At 42.0% G+C, this 24,403-nt stretch overlaps 1 protein-coding gene across 1 annotated transcript in view; it reads left to right on the top strand.

Moving 5' to 3' along the window:
• Positions 1-24,403, top strand: part of LOC139758522 (putative lipid scramblase CLPTM1) — a 192,902-nt gene that overhangs the window by 115,640 nt on the left and 52,859 nt on the right. Inside the window, 1 exon segment of the mRNA XM_071680042.1 lies at positions 22,445-22,641. Within this exon segment, the coding sequence (XP_071536143.1) occupies positions 22,445-22,641 (197 nt within the window).

Below are 24,403 nucleotides of genomic sequence, written 5' to 3' on the forward strand. Positions count from 1 at the left end.
CTGCTGCGCACAACCAATTTTTCTCTGTTTATTGGTTCGCTCTATGTGATTTCTTTCTGCAAAGTTTTTGCAGAGCATAATTCCGCTTAAAGAGAGGGATGGGTGTACTGTGGCTCGTGTAGCTTCCTGGACATGTCATTACTCTTTCACATTGATATGTAATTTTCCATGGTAATACTCTCTTAGCCACATAATTCTTCACTTTGTCTTCCATTTATCTTATTTTTGATTTGGTGTTAGCAGACTAGGTCTGAAAGTAATGCTACAAGTGAATAGTCACCTCTGGTGAGGTTGTATCATCATCAATGGATGAAAAGACTCACAATCTCATTGAGGTACTTCCCACTCTATAGGAATCAATAATTTTCCTACTGCTGGTTGTACTGCAGTCTTTTAGATGCAGGTGTTCCATAAGAAGGGTGTTGGGAAAATATGAATGAAATTATTAGGGGGTGACTGTGTTGTTGAGTGGTTGGTAAGGATTTTCAGTGTGTGTATGGATAATGGTGAGGTGCCTGAAGATAGGTGAAATGTATAGTACCATAGTGTGAATGCAAGGGGGATAAAGGTGAGTGTTTACACTACAAGGGTATAAGTTTGTTTAGTATACCTGGTATGTTATATGGGAGATAATGATTGAGAGGTAGAAGGCATGTACTGAGCATCAGACTGGGGAGAACCATTGTGATTTCACAAGTGATAGAGGATGTATGGATCAGGTGCTTGCTTTAGAGAACATGTGTGAAAAATATTTAGAGAAACAGATGGATTTATATGTGGCATTTATGGATATGGAGAAAGCATATGATAGGTTTGATAGAGATGCCTTGTGGAAGGTCTTAAGAATACATAGTGTATGAGGAAAACTGATAGAAGCAGTGAAAAGTTTTTATCAAGGATGTAAGGCATTTTTATGAGAAGGAAGAGGAGAGTGGTCCAATTTGTTCAGTTTGTTTATGGATGGTTTGGTGAGGAAGGTAAATGCGAGAGCCTTGGAGAGAGGGGTGAGTATGCAGTCTGTGGGGATGAGGGCATGGGAAGCGAGTCACTTGTAGTTTGCTGATGATACAGCATTGGTGGCAGATTCAAGTGAGAAAGTGCAGTAGTGAATAAGTTTGGTAGAGGGTGTGAAAAGAGGAAGGTGAGAGTAAATGTGAATAAAAGCTAGATTATTAGGTTTAGCAGGGTTAAGAGGCAACTTAGCATGAGTGTAAATGTGAGTGGAAAAAAATTAGAGGAAGTGAAGTGTTTTGGATGCCTGGGAGTGGACATAGCAGCAAATGGAAGCCTGGAAACAAAAGTTAATATATATATATATATATTTTTTTTTTTTTTTTTTGCTTTGTCGCTGTCTCCCGCGTTTGCGAGGTAGCGCAAGGAAACAGACGAAAGAGATGGCCCAACCCACCCCCACACACATGTATATACATACGTCCACACACGCAAATATACATACCTACACAGCTTTCCATGGTTTACCCCAGACGCTTCACATGCCTTGATTCAATCCACTGACAGCACGTCAACCCCGGTATACCACATCGCTCCAATTCACTCTATTCCTTGCCCTCCTTTCACCCTCCTGCATGTTCAGGCCCCGATCACACAAAATCTTTTTCACTCCATCTTTCCACCTCCAATTTGGTCTCCCTCTTCTCCTCGTTCCCTCCACCTCCGACACATATATCCTCTTTGTCAATCTTTCCTCACTCATTCTCTCCATGTGCCCAAACCATTTCAAAACACCCTCTTCTGCTCTCTCAACCACGCTCTTTTTATTTCCACACATCTCTCTTACCCTTACGTTACTTACTCGATCAAACCACCTCACACCACACATTGTCCTCAAACATCTCATTTCCAGCACATCCATCCTCCTGTGCACAACTCTATCCATAGCCCACGCATCACATCATACAACATTGTTGGAACCACTATTCCTTCAAACATACCCATTTTTGCTTTCCGAGATAATGTTCTCGACTTCCACACATTCTTCAAGGCTCCCAGAATTTTCGCCCTTTCCCCCACCCTACGATCCACTTCCGCTTCCATGGTTCCATCCGCTGCCAGATCCACTCCCAGATATCTAAAACACTTCACTTCCTCCAGTTTTTCTCCATTCAAACTCACCTCCCAATTGACTTGACCCTCAACCCTACTGTACCTAATAACCTTGCTCTTATTCACATTTACTCTTAACTTTCTTCTTTCACACACTTTACCAAACTCAGTCACCAGCTTCTGCAGTTTCTCACATGAATCAGCCACCAGCACTGTATCATCAGCGAACAACAACTGACTCACTTCCCAAGCTCTCTCATCCCCAACAGACTTCATACTTGCCCCTCTTTCCAAAACTCTTGCATTCACCTCCCTAACAACCCCATCCATAAACAAATTAAACAACCATGGAGACATCACACACCCCTGCCGCAAACCTACATTCACTGAGAACCAATCACTTTCCTCTCTTCCTACACGTACACATGCCTTACATCCTCGATAAAAACTTTTCACTGCTTCTAACAACTTGCCTCCCACACCATATATTCTTAATACCTTCCACAGAGCATCTCTATCAACTCTTATCATATGCCTTCTCCAGATCCATAAATGCTACATACAAATCCATTTGCTTTTCTAACTATTTCTCACATACATTCTTCAAAGCAAACACCTGATCCACACATCCTCTACCACTTCTGAAACCACGCTGCTCTTCCCCCACTTCTTATATATATTTTTTTTTTTTTTTATTATACTTTGTCGCTGTCTCCTGCATTTGCGAGGTAGCGCAAGGAAACAGACGAAAGAAATGGCCCAACCCCCCCCCCATACACATGTATATACATACGTCCACACACGCAAATATACATACTTACACAGCTTTCCATGGTTTACCCCAGACGCTTCACATGCCTTGATTCAATCCACTGACAGCACGTCAACCCCGGTATACCACATCGCTCCAATTCACTCTATTCCTTGCCCTCCTTTCACCCTCCTGCATGTTCAGGCCCCGATCACACAAAATCTTTTTCACTCCATCTTTCCACCTCCAATTTGGTCTCCCTCTTCTCCTTGTTCCCTCCACCTCCGACACATATATCCTCTTGGTCAATCTTTCCTCACTCATCCTCTCCATGTGCCCAAACCACTTCAAAACACCCTCTTCTGCTCTCTCAACCACGCTCTTTTTATTTCCACACATCTCTCTTACCCTTACGTTACTCACTCGATCAAACCACCTCACACCACACATTGTCCTCAAACATCTCATTTCCAGCACATCCATCCTCCTGCGCACAACTCTATCCATAGCCCACGCCTCGCAACCATACAACATTGTTGGAACCACTATTCCTTCAAACATAGCCATTTTTGCTTTCTGAGATAATGTTCTCGACTTCCACACATTCTTCAAGGCCCCCAGAATTTTCGCCCCCTCCCCCACCCTATGATCCACTTCCGCTTCCATGGTTCCATCCGCTGCCAGATCCACTCCCAGATATCTAAAACACTTCACTTCCTCCAGTTTTTCTCCATTCAAACTCACCTCCCAATTGACTTGACCCTCAACCCTACTGTACCTAATAACCTTGCTCTTATTCACATTTACTCTTAACTTTCTTCTTCCACACACTTTACCAAACTCAGTCACCAGCTTCTGCAGTTTCTCACATGAATCAGCCACCAGCGCTGTATCATCAGCGAACAGCAACTGACTCACTTCCCAAGCTCTCTCATCCCCAACAGACTTCATACTTGCCCCTCTTTCCAAAACTCTTGCATTTACCTCCCTAACAACCCCATCCATAAACAAATTAAACAACCATGGAGACATCACACACCCCTGCCACAAACCTACATTCACTGAGAACCAATCACTTTCCTCTCTTCCTACACGTACACATGCCTTACATCCTCGATAAAAACTTTTCACTGCTTCTAACAACTTTCCTCCCACACCATATATTCTTAACACCTTCCACAGAGCATCTCTATCAACTCTATCATATGCCTTCTCCAGATCCATAAATGCTACATACAAATCCATTTGCTTTTCTAAGTATTTCTCACATACATTCTTCAAAGCAAACACCTGATCCACACATCCTCTACCACTTCTGAAACCACACTGCTCTTCCCCAATCTGATGCTCTATACATGCCTTCACCCTCTCAATCAATACCCTCCCATATATATATATATATATATATATATATATATATTATCCCTGGGGATATGGGAGAAAGAATACTTTCCCACGTATTCCCTGTGTGTCGTAGAAGGCGACTAAAAGGGGAGGGAGCGGGGGGCTGGAAATCCTCCCCTCTCATTATTTTTTTTTTTTAATTTTCCAAAAGAAGGAACAGAGAAGGGGGCCAGGTGAGGATATTCCCTCAAAGGCCCAGTTCTCTCTTCTGAACGCTACCTCGCTAATGCGGGAAATGGCGAATAGTTTGAAAGAAGAAAGAAAGATATATATATATATCCTCTTTGTCAATCTTTCTTCGCTCATTCTTTCCAATACACCCTTCTCTGCTTTCTCAGTCACATACTTTTTATTTCCACACATCTTTCTTACCCTTTCATAATTTACTTGATCAAAACACCTCACACTACATATTGTCCTCAAACATTTTCATTTCTAACACCTCCACCCTCCTCTGTACAACCCTATCTATGACCCATGCCTTGCAATCATATAGCATTGTTGGAACTGCTATTCTTTCACACATACCCATTTTTGCTCTCCGAAATAACATTCTCTCCTTCCACATATTCTTCATTGCTCCCACAACCTTTGCCTCCTCCCCCACCCTGTGACTCGCTTCCACTCCCATCCGCTGCTAAGTCCACTCCCAGATATCTAAAACACTTAACTTCCTCCAATTTTTCTCCATTCCAACTTGCATCCCAATTAACTTGTCCCACAACCCTGACTGAACCTAATGATCTTGCTGTTATTCACATTTACTGTGTGTCTGTTTTACCAAACACCACCTACTCAAGGTTACACCGTAAGTGAAAAGTCACCTTTGGTGAGGCTTTATCATTGGGAGTAGTGTCTTGTCAAACAACTTCTCACTCCAGAGAAGTCTACATTCCCGTGCTGCTAGAAGTAGCACAGCCTTGGGCTGTAGGAGCCTTTGAAATAGTCCAAAGTAACACCAGGACTCTCATAGAAATGGGTGCTTCCTAGCTACGTCTCTTCATTGTATATCAACTGACTGTTATATTTCTTTCTTGTATCTCCCCTGATGATGTGATTATTGCATGAAAGTGCACTTAGGAATTTATCGTGTTTCATTCCCCCATGGACTCACTACACATGACAGCCAGTGACTGTGAACAAGTGTGGCCTTTTTTGTCTTTTCCTGGCGCTGCCTTGCTTTTGGGGGAGTGCTGTTTCATGTGTGGCGGGGTGGTGATGGGAATGGGTGGGGGCGGCGGATGTGAATGTGTGCACGTGTATATGTTTCTGTGTGTGTGTATGTTGAAGTGTATGTGTGTGTGCATGTGTGTGTGGGTGGGTTGGGCCATTCCTTGTCTGTTTTCTTGCGCTACCTCGCTGATGCGGGAGACGGCAGTTAAGTATAATAACAATATATATTTTTTTTTTTTTTTTATACTTTGTCGCTGTCTCCCGCGTTTGCGAGGTAGCGCAAGGAAACAGACGAAAGAAATGGCCCAACCCCCCCCCCCATACACGTGTATATACATACGTCCACACACGCAAATATACATACTTACACAGCTTTCCATGGTTTACCCCAGACGCTTCACATGCCTTGATTCAATCCACTGACAGCACGTCAACCCCGGTATACCACATCGCTTCAATTCACTCTATTCCTTGCCCTCCTTTCACCCTCCTGCATGTTCAGGCCCCGATCACACAAAATCTTTTTCACTCCATCTTTCCACCTCCAATTTGGTCTCCCTCTTCTCCTTGTTCCCTCCACCTCCGACACATATATCCTCTTGGTCAATCTTTCCTCACTCATCCTCTCCATGTGCCCAAACCACTTCAAAACACCCTCTTCTGCTCTCTCAACCACGCTCTTTTTATTTCCACACATCTCTCTTACCCTTACGTTACTCACTCGATCAAACCACCTCACACCACACATTGTCCTCAAACATCTCATTTCCAGCACATCCATCCTCCTGCGCACAACTCTATCCATAGCCCACGCCTCGCAACCATACAACATTGTTGGAACCACTATTCCTTCAAACATAGCCATTTTTGCTTTCTGAGATAATGTTCTCGACTTCCACACATTCTTCAAGGCCCCCAGAATTTTCGCCCCCTCCCCCACCCTATGATCCACTTCCGCTTCCATGGTTCCATCCGCTGCCAGATCCACTCCCAGATATCTAAAACACTTCACTTCCTCCAGTTTTTCTCCATTCAAACTCACCTCCCAATTGACTTGACCCTCAACCCTACTGTACCTAATAACCTTGCTCTTATTCACATTTACTCTTAACTTTCTTCTTCCACACACTTTACCAAACTCAGTCACCAGCTTCTGCAGTTTCTCACATGAATCAGCCACCAGCGCTGTATCATCAGCGAACAGCAACTGACTCACTTCCCAAGCTCTCTCATCCCCAACAGACTTCATACTTGCCCCTCTTTCCAAAACTCTTGCATTTACCTCCCTAACAACCCCATCCATAAACAAATTAAACAACCATGGAGACATCACACACCCCTGCCACAAACCTACATTCACTGAGAACCAATCACTTTCCTCTCTTCCTACACGTACACATGCCTTACATCCTCGATAAAAACTTTTCACTGCTTCTAACAACTTTCCTCCCACACCATATATTCTTAACACCTTCCACAGAGCATCTCTATCAACTCTATCATATGCCTTCTCCAGATCCATAAATGCTACATACAAATCCATTTGCTTTTCTAAGTATTTCTCACATACATTCTTCAAAGCAAACACCTGATCCACACATCCTCTACCACTTCTGAAACCACACTGCTCTTCCCCAATCTGATGCTCTATACATGCCTTCACCCTCTCAATCAATACCCTCCCATATATATATATATATATATATATATATATATATATATATATATATATATATATATATATATATATATATATATATATATTATCCCTGGGGATATGGGAGAAAGAATACTTTCCACGTATTCCCTGTGTGTCGTAGAAGGCGACTAAAAGGGGAGGGAGCGGGGGGCTGGAAATCCTCCCCTCTCATTATTTTTTTTTTTTAATTTTCCAAAAGAAGGAACAGAGAAGGGGGCCAGGTGAGGATATTCCCTCAAAGGCCCAGTTCTCTCTTCTGAACGCTACCTCGCTAATGCGGGAAATGGCGAATAGTTTGAAAGAAGAAAGAAAGATATATATATATATCCTCTTTGTCAATCTTTCTTCGCTCATTCTTTCCAATACACCCTTCTCTGCTTTCTCAGTCACATACTTTTTATTTCCACACATCTTTCTTACCCTTTCATAATTTACTTGATCAAAACACCTCACACTACATATTGTCCTCAAACATTTTCATTTCTAACACCTCCACCCTCCTCTGTACAACCCTATCTATGACCCATGCCTTGCAATCATATAGCATTGTTGGAACTGCTATTCTTTCACACATACCCATTTTTGCTCTCCGAAATAACATTCTCTCCTTCCACATATTCTTCATTGCTCCCACAACCTTTGCCTCCTCCCCCACCCTGTGACTCGCTTCCACTCCCATCCGCTGCTAAGTCCACTCCCAGATATCTAAAACACTTAACTTCCTCCAATTTTTCTCCATTCCAACTTGCATCCCAATTAACTTGTCCCACAACCCTGACTGAACCTAATGATCTTGCTGTTATTCACATTTACTGTGTGTCTGTTTTACCAAACACCACCTACTCAAGGTTACACCGTAAGTGAAAAGTCACCTTTGGTGAGGCTTTATCATTGGGAGTAGTGTCTTGTCAAACAACTTCTCACTCCAGAGAAGTCTACATTCCCGTGCTGCTAGAAGTAGCACAGCCTTGGGCTGTAGGAGCCTTTGAAATAGTCCAAAGTAACACCAGGACTCTCATAGAAATGGGTGCTTCCTAGCTACGTCTCTTCATTGTATATCAACTGACTGTTATATTTCTTTCTTGTATCTCCCCTGATGATGTGATTATTGCATGAAAGTGCACTTAGGAATTTATCGTGTTTCATTCCCCCATGGACTCACTACACATGACAGCCAGTGACTGAACAAGTGTGGCCTTTTTTGTCTTTTCCTGGCGCTGCCTTGCTTTTGGGGGAGTGCTGTTTCATGTGTGGCGGGGTGGTGATGGGAATGGGTGGGGGCGGAGGATGTGAATGTGTGCACGTGTATATGTTTCTGTGTGTGTGTATGTTGAAGTGTATGTGTGTCTGCATGTGTGTGTGGGTGGGTTGGGCCATTCCTTGTCTGTTTTCTTGCGCTACCTCGCTGATGCGGGAGACGGCAGTTGAGTATAATAACAATATATATTTTTTTTTTTTTTTATACTTTGTCGCTGTCTCCCGCGTTTGCGAGGTAGCGCAAGGAAACAGACGAAAGAAATGGCCCCCCCCCATACACATGTATATACATACGTCCACACACGCAAATATACATACCTACACAGCTTTCCATGGCTTACCCCAGACGCTTCACATGCCTTGATTCAATCCACTGACAGCACGTCAACCCCGGTATACCACATCGCTCCAATTCACTCTATTCCTTGCCCTCCTTTCACCCTCCTGCATGTTCAGGCCCCGATCACACAAAATCTTTTTCACTCCATCTTTCCACCTCCAATTTGGTCTCCCTCTTCTTGTTCCCTCCACCTCCGACACATATATCCTCTTGGTCAATCTTTCCTCACTCATCCTCTCCATGTGCCCAAACCACTTCAAAACACCCTCTTCTGCTCTCTCAACCACGCTCTTTTTATTTCCACACATCTCTCTTACCCTTACGTTACTCACTCGATCAAACCACCTCACACCACACATTGTCCTCAAACATCTCATTTCCAGCACATCCATCCTCCTGTGCACAACTCTATCCATAGCCCACGCCTCGCAACCATACAACAATATATATATATGTATATATATATTTTTTTTTTTTTTTTATACTTTGTCGCTGTCTCCCGCGTTTGCGAGGTAGCGCAAGGAAACAGACGAAAGAAATGGCCCAACCCCCCCCCATACACATGTACATACACACGTCCACACACGCAAATATACATACCTACACAGCTTTCCATGGTTTACCCCAGACGCTTCACATGCCTTGATTCAATCCACTGACAGCACGTCAACCCCTGTATACCACATCGCTCCAATTCACTCTATTCCTTGCCCTCCTTTCACCCTCCTGCATGTTCAGGCCCCGATCACACAAAATCTTTTTCACTCCATCTTTCCACCTCCAATTTGGTCTCCCTCTTCTCCTCGTTCCCTCCACCTCCGACACATATATCCTCTTGGTCAATCTTTCCTCACTCATTCTCTCCATGTGCCCAAACCATTTCAAAACACCCTCTTCTGCTCTCTCAACCACGCTCTTTTTATTTCCACACATCTCTCTTACCCTTACGTTACTTACTCGATCAAACCACCTCACACCACACATTGTCCTCAAACATCTCATTTCCAGCACATCCATCCTCCTGCGCACAACTCTATCCATAGCCCACGCCTCGCAACCATACAACATTGTTGTACAGAGCATCAGATTGGGGAAGAGCAGTGTGGTTTCAGAAGTGGTAGAGGATGTGTGGATCAGGTGTTTGCTTTGAAGAATGTATGTGAGAAATACTTAGAAAAGCAAATGGATTTGTATGTAGCATTTATGGATCTGGAGAAGGCATATGATAGAGTTGATAGAGATGCTCTGTGGAAGGTATTAAGAATATATGGTGTGGGAGGCAAGTTGTTCGAAGCAGTGAAAAGTTTTTATCGAGGATGTAAGGCATGTGTACGTGTAGGAAGAGAGGAAAGTGATTGGTTCTCAGTGAATGTAGGTTTGCGGCAGGGGTGTGTGATGTCTCCATGGTTGTTTAATTTGTTTATGGATGGGGTTGTTAGGGAGGTAAATGCAAGAGTCTTGGAAAGAGGGGCAAGTATGAAGTCTGTTGGGGATGAGAGAGCTTGGGAAGTGAGTCAGTTGTTGTTCGCTGATGATACAGCGCTGGTGGCGGATTCATGTGAGAAACTGCAGAAGCTGGTGACGGAGTTTGGTAAAGTGTGTGGAAGAAGAAAGTTAAGAGTAAATGTGAATAAGAGCAAGGTTATTAGGTACAGTAGGGTTGAGGGTCAAGTCAATTGGGAGGTGAGTTTGAATGGAGAAAAACTGGAGGAAGTGAAGTGTTTTAGATATCTGGGAGTGGATCTGTCAGCGGATGGAACCATGGAAGCGGAAGTGGATCATAGGGTGGGGGAGGGGGCGAAAATTTTGGGAGCCTTGAAAAATGTGTGGAAGTCGAGAACATTATCCCGGAAAGCAAAAATGGGTATGTTTGAAGGAATAGTGGTTCCAACAATGTTGTATGGTTGCGAGGCGTGGGCTATGGATAGAGTTGTGCGCAGGAGGATGGATGTGCTGGAAATGAGATGTTTGAGGACAATGTGTGGTGTGAGGTGGTTTGATCGAGTAAGTAACGTAAGGGTAAGAGAGATGTGTGGAAATAAAAAGAGCGTGGTTGAGAGAGCAGAAGAGGGTGTTTTGAAATGGTTTGGGCACATGGAGAGAATGAGTGAGGAAAGATTGACCAAGAGGATATATGTGTCGGAGGTGGAGGGAACGAGGAGAAGAGGGAGACCAAATTGGAGGTGGAAAGATGGAGTGAAAAAGATTTTGTGTGATCGGGGCCTGAACATGCAGGAGGGTGAAAGGAGGGCAAGGAATAGAGTGAATTGGAGCGATGTGGTATACAGGGGTTGACGTGCTGTCAGTGGATTGAATCAAGGCATGTGAAGCGTCTGGGGTAAACCATGGAAAGCTGTGTAGGTATGTATATTTGCGTGTGTGGACGTGTGTATGTACATGTGTATGGGGGGGGGTTGGGCCATTTCTTTCGTCTGTTTCCTTGTGCTACCTCGCAAACGCGGGAGACAGCGACGAGGTAAAGAAAGAAAAAAAAAAAATATATATATATATATATATATATTTATATATATATATATTATCCCTGGGGATAGGGGAGAAAGAATACTTCCCACGTATTCCCTGCATGTCGTAGAAGGCGACTAAAAGGGGAGGGAGCGGGCGGCTGGAAATCCTCCCCTCTCGCTTTTTTTTTTTAATTTTCCAAAAGAAGGAACAGAGAAGGGGGCCAGGTGAGGATATTCCCTCAAAGGCCCAGTCCTCTGTTCTCAACGCTACCTCGCTAATGCGGGAAATGGCGAATAGTATAAAAAAAAAAAAAAAATATATATATATATATATATATATATATATATATATATATATATATATATATATATATATATAGGTTTCGTAGATATTTTTTTATTAAGGGAGCGGGGGGCTGGAAATCCTCCCCTCTCATTTTTTTTTTTTCCAAAAGAAGGAACAGCGAAGGGGGCCAGGTGAGGATATTCCCTCTAAGGCCCAGTCCTCTGTTCTTAACGCTACCTCGCTAATGCGGGAAATGGCGAATAGTATGAAAGAAAAGATATATATATATATATATATATATATATATATATATATATATATATATATGGGGTTGTTAGGGAGGTGAATGCAAGAGTTTTGGAAAGAGGGGCAAGTATGAAGTCTGTTGGGGATGAGAGAGCTTGGGAAGTGAGTCAGTTGTTGTTCGCTGATGATACAGCGCTGGTGGCTGATTCATGTGAGAAACTGCAGAAGCTGGTGACTGAGTTTGGTAAAGTGTGTGAAAGAAGAAAGTTAAGAGTAAATGTGAATAAGAGCAAGGTTATTAGGTACAGTAGGGTTGAGGGTCAAGTCAATTGGGAGGTGAGTTTGAATGGAGAAAAACTGGAGGAGGTGAAGTGTTTTAGATATCTGGGAGTGGATCTGGCAGCGGATGGAACCATGGAAGCGGAAGTGGATCGTAGGGTGGGGGAGGGGGCGAAAATTCTGGGAGCCTTGAAGAATGTGTGGAAGTCGAGAACATTATCTCGGAAAGCAAAAATGGGTATGTTTGAAGGAATAGTGGTTCCAACAATGTTGTATGGTTGCGAGACGTGGGCTATGGATAGAGTTGTGCGCAGGAGGATGGATGTGCTGGAAATGAGATGTTTGAGGACAATTTGTGGTGTGAGGTGGTTTGATTGAGTAAGTAACGTAAGGGTAAGAGAGATGTGTGGAAATAAAAAGAGCGTGGTTGAGAGAGCAGAAGAGGGTGTTTTGAAATGGTTCGGGCACATGGAGAGAATGAGTGAGGAAAGATTGACCAAGAGACTATATGTGTCGGAGGTGGAGGGAACGAGGAGAAGAGGGAGACCAAATTGGAGGTGGAAAGATGGAGTGAAAAAGATTTTGTGTGATCGGGGCCTGAACATGCAGGAGGGTGAAAGGAGGGCAAGGAATAGAGTGAATTGGAGCGATGTGGTATACTGGGGTTGACGTGCTGTCAGTGGATTGAATCAAGGCATGTGAAGCGTCTGGGGTAAACCATGGAAAGCTGTGTAGGTATGTATATTTGCGTGTGTGGACGTATGTATATACATGTGTATGGGGGTGGGTTGGGCCATCTCTTTCGTCTGTTTCCTTGCGCTACCTCGCAAACGCGGGAGACAGCGACAAAGCAAAAAAAAAAAAATATATATATATATATATATATATATATATATATATATTCCTTTTAGTTGCCTTCTATGATAGGGGATACGGGAGAAAGAATACTTCCCACGTATTCCCTGCATGTCGTAGAAGGCGACTAAAAGGGGAGGGAGCGGGCGGCTGGAAATCCTCCCCTCTCGCTTTTTTTTTTTTTAATTTTCCAAAAGAAGGAACAGAGAAGGGGGCCAGGTGAGGATATTCCCTCAAAGGCCCAGTCCTCTGTTCTCAACGCTACCTCGCTAATGCGGGAAATGGCGAATAGTATGAAAAAGAAAAAAAAAAATATATATATATATATATATATATATATATATATATATATATATATATATATATATATATATATATATATATGGGGTTGTTAGGGAGGTGAATGCAAGAGTTTTGGAAAGAGGGGCAAGTATGAAGTCTGTTGGGGATGAGAGAGCTTGGGAAGTGAGTCAGTTGTTGTTCGCTGATGATACAGCGCTGGTGGCTGATTCATGTGAGAAACTGCAGAAGCTGGTGACTGAGTTTGGTAAAGTGTGTGAAAGAAGAAAGTTAAGAGTAAATGTGAATAAGAGCAAGGTTATTAGGTACAGTAGGGTTGAGGGTCAAGTCAATTGGGAGGTGAGTTTGAATGGAGAAAAACTGGAGGAGGTGAAGTGTTTTAGATATCTGGGAGTGGATCTGGCAGCGGATGGAACCATGGAAGCGGAAGTGGATCATAGGGTGGGGGAGGGGGCGAAAATTCTGGGAGCCTTGAAGAATGTGTGGAAGTCGAGAACATTATCTCGGAAAGCAAAAATGGGTATGTTTGAAGGAATAGTGGTTCCAACAATGTTGTATGGTTGCGAGGCATGGGCTATGGATAGAGATTCCCAATCATCAGTCCTTTTTCAGCACATAAATCTACAAGCTCTTCACCATTTCCATTTACAACACTGAACACCCCATGCATACCAATTATTCCCTCAACTGCCACATTACTCACCTTTGCATTCAAATCACCCATCACTATAACCCGGTCTCGTGCATCAAAACCGCTAACACACTCATTTAGCTGCTCCCAAAACACTTGCCTCTCATGAACTTTCTTCTCATGCCCAGGTGCATATGCACTAATAATCACCCACCTCTCTCCATCAACTTTCAATTTTACCCATATTAATCGAGAATTTACTTTCTTACATTCTATCACATACTCCCACAACTCCTGTTTCAGGAGTATTGCTACTCCTTCCCTTGCTCTTGTCCTCTCACTAACCCCTGACTTCACTCCCCAGACATTTCCAAACCACTCTTCCCCTTTACCCTTGAGCTTCGTTTCACTCAGAGCCAAAACATCCAGGTTCCTTTCCTCAAACATACTACCTATCTCTCCTTTTTTCACATCTTGGTTACATCCACACACATTTAGGCACCCCACTCTGAGCCTTCGAGGAGGATGATCACTCCCCGCGTGACTCCTTCTTCTGTTTCCCATTTAAGAAAGTTAATACAAGGAGGGGAGGATTTCCGGCCCCCCACTCCCGTCCCCTCTAGTCGCTTTCTACGACACGCGAGGAATACGTGGGAAGTATTCTTTCACCCCTATCCCCAGGGATAATATACATATATATATACATATACACACACACACACACACACACACACACACACACACATACGCACATACACACACACACACACACATACATATATATACATATGAAAAATGTAAGAAACAATTTAGAAAACAAACTTTTAGCTTGAAATGAATGAAAAAAATGAATGTCACATAATGGTTCAACCTCTGGCTATGGAAAGGAAATGTACAATTTATTCACACAAACGTCAATAGCAGTTCTCATCAATTTCACCACTGTGTCAATAAGCTTCAATGGAATAATTGGTATGCATGGGGTGTTCAGTGTTGTAAATGGAAATGGTGAAGAGCTTGTAGATTTATGTGCTGAAAAAGGACTGATGATTGGGAATACCTGGTTTAAAAAGTGAGATATACATAAGTATAATTATGTAAGTAGGAGAGATGGCCAGAGAGCGTTATTGGATTACGTGTTAATTGACAGGCGTGCGAAAGAGAGACTTTTGGATGTTAATGTGCTGAGAGGTGCAACTGGAGGGATGTCTGATCATTATCTTGTGGAGGCTAAGGTGAAGATTAGTATGGGTTTTCAGAAAAGAGGAGTGAATGTTGGGATGAAGAAGGTGGTGAGAGTAAGTGAGCTTGGGAAGGAGACCTGTGTGGGGAAGTACCAAGAGAGACTGTGTACAGAATGGAAAAAGGTGAGAACAATGGAAGTAAGGGGAGTGGGGGAGGAATGGGATGTATTTAGGGAATCAGTGATGGATTGCGCAAAAGATGCTTGTGGCATGAGAAGAGTGGGAGGAGGGCTGTTTAGAAAGGGTAGTGAGTGGTGGGATGAAGAAGTAAGAGTATTAGTGAAAGAGAAGAGAGAGGCATTTGGACGATTTTTGCAGGGAAAAAATGCAATTGAGTGGGAGAAGTATAAAAGAAAGAGACAGGAGGTCAAGAGAAAGGTGCAAGAGGTGAAAAAAAGGGCAAATGAGAGTTGGGGTGAGAGACTATCAGTAAATTTTAGGGAGAATAAAAAGATGTTCTGGAAGGAGGTAAATAGGGTGCGTAAGACAAGGGAGCAAATGGGAACTTCAGTGAAGGGCGTAAATGGGGAGGTGATAACAAGTAGCGGTGATGTGAGAAGGAGATGGAATGAGTATTTTGAAGGTTTGTTGAATGTGTCTGATGACAGAGTGGCAGATATAGGGTGTTTTGGTCGAGGTGGTGTGCAAAGTGAGAGGGTTAGGGAAAATGATTTGGTAAACAGAGAAGAGGTAGTAAAAGCTTTGCGGAAGATGAAAGCCGGCAAGGCAGCAGGTTTGGATGGTATTGCAGTGGAATTTATTAAAAAAGGGGGTGACTGTATTGTTGACTGGTTGGTAAGGTTATTTAATGTATGTATGACTCATGGTGAGGTGCCTGAGGATTGGCGGAATGCGTGCATAGTGCCATTGTACAAAGGCAAAGGGGATAAGAGTGAGTGCTCAAATTACAGAGGTATAAGTTTGTTGAGTATTCCTGGTAAATTATATGGGAGGGTATTGATTGAGAGGGTGAAGGCATGTACAGAGCATCAGATTGGGGAAGAGCAGTGCGGTTTCAGAAGTGGTAGAGGATGTGTGGATCAGGTGTTTGCTTTGAAGAATGTATGTGAGAAATACTTAGAAAAGCAAATGGATTTGTATGTAGCATTTATGGATCTGGAGAAGGCATATGATAGAGTTGATAGAGATGCTCTGTGGAAGGTATTAAGAATATATGGTGTGGGAGGCAAGTTGTTAGAAGCAGTGAAAAGTTTTTATCGAGGATGTAAGGCATGTGTACGTGTAGGAAGAGAGGAAAGTGATTGGTTCTCAGTGAATGTAGGTTTGCGGCAGGGGTGCGTGATGTCTCCATGGTTGTTTAATTTGTTTATGGATGGGGTTGTAAGGGAGGTAAATGCAAGAGTCCTGGAAAGAGGGGCAAGTATGAAGTCTGTTGGGGATGAGAGAGCTTGGGAAGTGAGTCAGTTGTTGTTCGCTGATGATACAGCGCTGGTGGCTGATTCATGTGAGAAACTGCAGAAGCTGGTGACTGAGTTTGGTAAAGTGTGTGGAAGAAGAAAGTTGAGAGTAAATGTGAATAAGAGCAAGGTTATTAGGTACAGTAGGGTTGAGGGTCAAGTCAATTGGGAGGTGAGTTTGAATGGAGAAAAACTGGAGGAAGTGAAGTGTTTTAGATATCTGGGAGTGGATCTGTCAGCGGATGGAACCATGGAAGCGGAAGTGGATCATAGGGTGGGGGAGGGGGCGAAAATTTTGGGAGCCTTGAAAAATGTGTGGAAGTCGAGAACATTATCTCGGAAAGCAAAAATGGGTATGTTTGAGGGAATAGTGGTTCCAACAATGTTGTATGGTTGCGAGGCGTGGGCTATGGATAGAGATGTGCGCAGGAGGATGGATGTGCTGGAAATGAGATGTTTGAGGACAATGTGTGGTGTGAGGTGGTTTGATCGAGTAAGTAACGTAAGGGTAAGAGAGATGTGTGGAAATAAAAAGAGCGTGGTTGAGAGAGCAGAAGAGGGTGTTTTGAAATGGTTTGGGCACATGGAGAGAATGAGTGAGGAGAGATTGACCAAGAGGATATATGTGTCGGAGGTGGAGGGAACGAGGAGAAGAGGGAGACCAAATTGGAGGTGGAAAGATGGAGTGAAAAAGATTTTGTGTGATCGGGGCCTGAACATGCAGGAGGGTGAAAGGAGGGCAAGAAATAGAGTGAATTGGAGTCATGTGGTATACAGGGGTTGACGTGCTGTAAGTGGATTGAAGCAAGGCATGTGAAGCGTCTGGGGTAAACCATGGAAAGCTGTGTAGGTATGTATATTTGCGTGTGTGGACGTGTGTATGTACATGTGTATGGGGGGGGGGTTGGGCCATTTCTTTCGTCTGTTTCCTTGCGCTACCTCGCAAACGCGGGAGACAGCGACAAAGTATAAAAAAAAAAAAAGAAAAAAAAATATATATATATATATATATATATATATATATATATATATATATATATAGAGAGAGAGAGAGAGAGAGAGAGAGAGAGAGAGAGAGAGAGAGAGATTATGGTAGTTCTGAAGAATGTGTGGAAAGAGAGAACATTATCTAAGAGGGCAAAAATGAGTATGTTTGAAGGAATGGTAGTCCGAACAGTATTATATGGATGCGAGGCAAGGGCTATAGATAAGGCTATGTGGAGGAAGTTGAATGTGTTAGAAATTCAATGTTTGAGGACAATATGTGGTATGAGGTGGTTTATTTGAGTAAGTAGTGAAAGTGGTAGAGAAATGTGTGGTAATAAAAAGTTTGTGATTGAGAGAACTGAAGAGTGTTCTGAAATGGTTTAGACATATGGAGAAAATTAGTAAGGAAAGGTTGACAAAAGAGGATATATGTGTCAGAAGTGGAGGGAACAAGGAGAACCAGACCAAACTGGAAAGGATGAAGCTCTCTCTGGTTCCTGATTCTCCTCTAACATTCCTTCACCCCCTGATGCTCTTGTTACTAACCCCATGCTTCTTCCCATAATCTCTTTTTGGACTGTCCAAAAAGTGCTTCTTTCTCTGGACACAAGCAAGACTTATGGCCCTGATGGCATCCACTCCCATGTACTGAAAGAGTGTACCTCTGAACTTGCATCTGTGCTTGCGTGTCTGTGCCATTTCTGCTTAAAACCAAAACTTTTCTTTCTTGGAAACATGCATTTATACATCCCATTGTCTTATTGCTGTGACATCTACCATTTCCAAAGTCTTTGAATCCCTCCTCAAGTCCCATATCCTTAAACCCCCCCAAAATCACCCTCCACTCTCTAATCACCAGTATGCATTCTGTAAGGTGAGATCCACTGATGATATTCTTTCCTATCTTACTAATGTCTGGTCATCTTCCCTTGAAGATTTTGGAGAGCCATGTGTAGTTGCCCTTGACATATTGAAGGCTTTTGACCTCTTTTGGCTTCCCTCCATAACTTTGCTCCATCATATCTAGCTTCCTCTCTGGCTGATCTATCTCTGTTGTTGTTGTTGATGGATCAGCCTTCCCCTTTCCCCATCAATAGCAATGTTCCTCAAGGTTCTGTCCTGTCAGTTACACATTTTCCTCTTTTTTTTCAGTGATTTCCTCTCCACAAATAATCCAAAACTCATACCCTGATGACTTAAAACTGCTTTCATCTACATTCATCAATAATGCCCCCTCTTTTCTCACTCATTCTGCACTTGTCTCGACGCAGCTTCATCAATAAACTCAGACTTGGACAGGATATCTCAATGGGTGGACAAAATCTTAAGTTTAAAGTCTCCAAAACCCAATTTCTAATGTATCTTTATTGAAAACTCCTCACATTTCTTGTCTCTCCTTTGATGGTTCTGTAATTTCACCTCTTCACTCAACGAACATACTTGGTATTACTGTAACATCCACTATTTCTTGGAATCCTCACATTACAGGAATAACTGAGTCTGTTTCTAAGAAACTGGGTGTCCTGTTTAGATGTTGAAACCTCTTCTCCTCTGAACTTTTGTCTGTTTATACAAGGGATTGATTCGTCCTTGTATCGAGCACTGCTCTCACATTTGAGGTCATTCTAGCATTGTATGCTAACTTGACAGAGTTGAGTTGAAAGAGATCCGACTAATGAACTGTCCCAAGCTAACCTCCAAACTTGATTCCTTTGTCCTATGCTGCAATGTTGGTTTACTTTCCCTCTTCTATAGGTATAACTTTGGTTTCTGCTCCCGAGAGCCAGCTGCTTGTGTGCTCCCACCATTAACTAGACCTTGCAATACTCGGCAGGCTGCTGCGTCACATGATTATTGTTTGGCCATCAACAGCTCAAAGGTGGGCTGTTTTGACACCTTCTTTCCTTACATGTTGAAGCTTTGGAACTCTTTGCCTTCTCATGTTTTTCCCAATAACTGTGATCTGGCATATTTCAGAAGACAGGTCTTTGACTTCTTCTAAAATTTGTAAATACTTTCCATTGTCTTTTATTTTTCAGTTTCATAATTCTCTCAATATTTCAATTAAGGGCCAGCCTTGATGTGGACCTTTGTCCATGACTGGAGCCTTATAAAGAAAGTGAAAAAGATTTTGAGCAATTGGGGCCTAAATATGCAGGAGATTGAAATGCGTGCACAGAAGAGTGAATTGGAATGATGTGGCATACTGCAGTCGACATGCCGTCAATGGACTGAACTAGGTCATGTGAAATGTTTGGGATAAACCATGCAAAAGCTTGTGGGGCCTGGTTATGGATAGTGAGCTTTGGTTTCAGTGCATTACGCATGACAGCTAGAGAATGGGTGCAAGCAGATGTGGCCTTGCTGTTCCTGGAGCTACCTCACAAAGTTGGGAACGGTGATAAAAAAAAAAAAAAGATTCATTTATGAATTTTTCTGTATGTCCACACTATTGTAAGAACATCATAATTTTTGTGATCTTTACTCTTCATGTTTCATATCTTACTCTAACATCTTTATCTCCTCTGTTATTACTTTGTATCAAAATCATAAGAAGGAACCCATCTTCATCTATATTTTCTTATTGCATATCAATATTTTGAATCCATATATTGGAAGAGGCTGAATTATGTTTTCAAAAGACCTTGTTTTATGAGTAAAGTAGATTTCTACTTAAAATACCATTCCTCGGAGAGTCAGTAATGTGCCTCGTATTGTTACTTTCTCTAATGCAGTGGATAACTCAAAAAGAAATGCATATAAAAAAGTAAGTAATCTTCAGCCTCTCACCATCATTTTAATTTATCATTTGCTTACTCATCTTCAAAAATTCCTTACAGCATCCCATAGTTATAATCTTTATGTCATATGATATCAGTGGATTAGCCAACTATTATTTTTTTGATTTCACTGTTTCACTTTTTACTACTTCCATTTGGTTTTACTCCTTTTCTCTACAATGGTGGTGTTAATGCTTTTGTCTAAATCATATTTACATAACCTTTGGTTGATGAACCACTTTCGGTCCATGGACTGTTTTGTGGGTGGTCCACAGAAAAGCCAAAATAAATTCAAATAAACACCCATAACAGCTTACATTTTTGAAAAAGCTTACTCTGTACTTCTGTCACTATTTGCATTATTTTATAATAAAACCTAAAATAATAAGAGATAATTATCCCTGGGGATAGGGGATTAAGAATACTTCCCACGTATTCCCTGCGTGTCGTAGAAGGCGACTAAAAGGGGAGAGAGCGGGGGGCTGGAAATCCTCCCCTCTCTTTTTTTTTTTTTTTTTTTTTCAATTTTCCAAAAGAAGGAACAGAGAATTGGGCCAAGTGAGGGTATTCCCTCAAAGGCCCAGTCCTCTGTTCTTAACGCTACCTCGCTAATGCGGGAAATGGCGAATAGTTTGAAAGAAAGAAGAAAATAAGAGATAATAGCATTACTGTACTAAAACACTTCCAATGGAAAAGAAAATTTTGTGCTGAAAAATGCTCATCCCTGGAAGCATTGATCATCTGCCACTTGAACCATATTGCTGAAATTTTATAACTGTCATACTGCTCATGTAAACAGTAAAGAAAGTCATTTTCCTTTGCATTTTTTATTACATAGTCTTGCATTTCAATAACTAGAAAAATTACTCATTTGCCAATTGTTATGGATTAAATGTAATCATTGTTATCAACCTATGTAGATTAAGTCTTATTGGATGAGTTCAGTTATCATTGACCACGTTAAAAATAATTTTTAGCTTGGTGATTTCCTAAGGGGGACTGTATGTTAATCGCAGTAACTCCACGTACAATTAATATCCATCTAGTCATTTTGTCTGGTGCAGTAGTTAGATAAACCAGTTGCTCCACCATGTACTGGATAAGCCAACCTTAGCAACATGGTGCTGCATTACATCTGAGTGCCATCTTGCAGTACAGCATGTAATTAATAGAAAATGAACAAATGGTATCTCTAGGTATAGAACACAGATCATATGGGTATATGTATATATGTAAAGCAAGCTGAGGAATGTAATTCTGCATACTGACTGTTTATCACTAAAAATTTATGCCTTCAGAAATACTGTTTGACTGTACGTTGTTAGTGATAACCATGATGTACCAAAAAAATTACTTCACCTCATAAACCTAAATTAGTTTTTCATAATCTAACCATTTTTATGAATTTATAATAAACTTTTGATAATTAGGCTATCAGATAGTATCATTGGGTTTATGGGTTTAAGTTGTCTGAATTTTTGCCATTTTTGCATTCTTGTGTGCACAGAATACAGTGCATGTACAATATATGATTGACATTAACGATGTTAGAAAGGAACCCAATTAAGTGCCCAGACAAAGGATTTGGCCTTGTCATTATGTCTTGAAATCTCACTAGTACACATTTTCTTGCTTCCAAGCAAGAAAATGGGCCTTTTCATCTTGGAACAAGTTGTTAGGACCCATGGTTAGCTCTGGTCAAGGAAAAATATCACCTGGAAGAAAAGTAATGAAAATGTCATTAAACATGTGGACAGCAAGCAAAAGTTGCATACCTCCACATGGGGTAACTGCTGCAACAAATCATGCTATCTGACATCTAAGACTGGACCATGTCCCTAGATGTACAGTATCCCTACCATAAGATGTATTAGGATTTGTTCTACCATTAAAACCAGATGTATGAAGGCCTCACCATAAACAGTAGTCACTGGATTCTTATTTTGGAGATGAAACATCTCTCACATCACCTCAGTTCAGTCCATGCATACCAGAATAAGGCTTTTTTTTTTCCTTGGTCATTTCTCCACCATTCTAGAAATACTGAGAATGCTTTTTCATTTCATTTTAAATGTCTCTTGGTTCTTATAACTGCTATTCACATATGGTGTATCTCTTCCCTTCTAAATCAGAAATTTTATATCAGGCTGGAATGCAGAAATTTGACTTCCGTTGACAAAATTAAATAATTTTCCTTAAGTGTTTTCCTTATCCGTTCATATTGTCTTTGCAAAAAGTGTTAACCAATTAGCTTGGACCCCACAGGCTTCATTATGATGACTCCACAATTGTTCATCAACTACAAGCTAAAGTCTGTGGCTCACCTACCATGGCGGATGCTCACCTATAAGGCCCTAAACACATTCATTGATGATATATTTGCCTTTGTCATTAAGATGCCAACCATGTATCGGTTAGGCTGCCTACGAGATGATGTGATTTTCTTCATCTTCTTGTACCAGGTAAGACTTTTAAGTTTCTTGACATATTCCTTCATGAGTTTAGATTAGCCCATTAGTATGGACTACTAATACCTTTCACTAAGGCCTGATTGGACACACATATATGTATATGTGCATTTATATATTTATATATATATATATATTTTTTTTTTTTTTTTTTTTTTATACTTTGTCGCTGTCTCCCGCGTTTGCGAGGTAGCGCAAGGAAACAGACGAAAGAAATGGCCCAACCCCCCCCCCATACACATGTACATACACACGTCCACACACGCAAATATACATACCTACACAGCTTTCCATGGTTTACCCCAGACGCTTCACATGCTTTGCTTCAATCCACTGACAGCACGTCAACCCCTGTATACCACATGACTCCAATTCACTCTATTTCTTGCCCTCCTTTCACCCTCCTGCATGTTCAGGCCCCGATCACACAAAATCTTTTTCACTCCATCTTTCCACCTCCAATTTGGTCTCCCTCTTCTCCTCGTTCCCTCCACCTCCGACACATATATCCTCTTGGTCAATCTCTCCTCACTCATTCTCTCCATGTGCCCAAACCATTTCAAAACACCCTCTTCTGCTCTCTCAACCACGCTCTTTTTATTTCCACACATCTCTCTTACCCTTACGTTACTTACTCGATCAAACCACCTCACACCACACATTGTCCTCAAACATCTCATTTCCAGCACATCCATCCTCCTGCGCACATCTCTATCCATAGCCCACGCCTCGCAACCATACAGCATTGTTGGAACCACTATTCCCTCAAACATACCCATTTTTGCTTTCCGAGATAATGTTCTCGACTTCCACACATTTTTCAAGGCTCCCAAAATTTTCGCCCCCTCCCCCACCCTATGATCCACTTCCGCTTCCATGGTTCCATCCGCTGACAGATCCACTCCCAGATATCTAAAACACTTCACTTCCTCCAGTTTTTCTCCATTCAAACTCACCTCCCAATTGACTTGACCCTCACCCCTACTGTACCTAATAACCTTGCTCTTATTCACATTTACTCTCAACTTTCTTCTTCCACACACTTTACCAAACTCAGTCACCAGCTTCTGCAGTTTCTCACATGAATCAGCCACCAGCGCTGTATCATCAGCGAACAACAATTGACTCACTTCCCAAGCTCTCTCATCCCCAACAGACTTCATACTTGCCCCTCTTTCCAGGACTCTTGCATTTACCTCCTTTACAACCCCATCCATAAACAAATTAAACAACCATGGAGACATCACACACCCCTGCCGCAAACCTACATTCACTGAGAACCAATCACTTTCCTCTCTTCCTACACGTACACATGCCTTACATCCTCGATAAAAACTTTTCACTGCTTCTAACAACTTGCCTCCCACACCATATATTCTTAATACCTTCCACAGAGCATCTCTATCAACTCTATCATATGCCTTCTCCAGATCCATAAATGCTACATACAAATCCATTTGCTTTTCTAAGTATTTCTCACATACATTCTTCAAAGCAAACACCTGATCCACACATCCTCTACCACTTCTGAAACCGCACTGCTCTTCCCCAATCTGATGCTCTGTACATGCCTTCACCCTCTCAATCAATACCCTCCCATATAATTTACCAGGAATACTCAACAAACTTATACCTCTGTAATTTGAGCACTCACTCTTATCCCCTTTGCCTTTGTACAATGGCACTATGCACGCATTCCGCCAATCCTCAGGCACCTCACCATGAGTCATACATACATTAAATAACCTTACCAACC

This window comes from Panulirus ornatus, chromosome 30 (genome assembly GCF_036320965.1).
Source record: "Panulirus ornatus isolate Po-2019 chromosome 30, ASM3632096v1, whole genome shotgun sequence".
Taxonomy (NCBI): domain Eukaryota; kingdom Metazoa; phylum Arthropoda; class Malacostraca; order Decapoda; family Palinuridae; genus Panulirus; species Panulirus ornatus.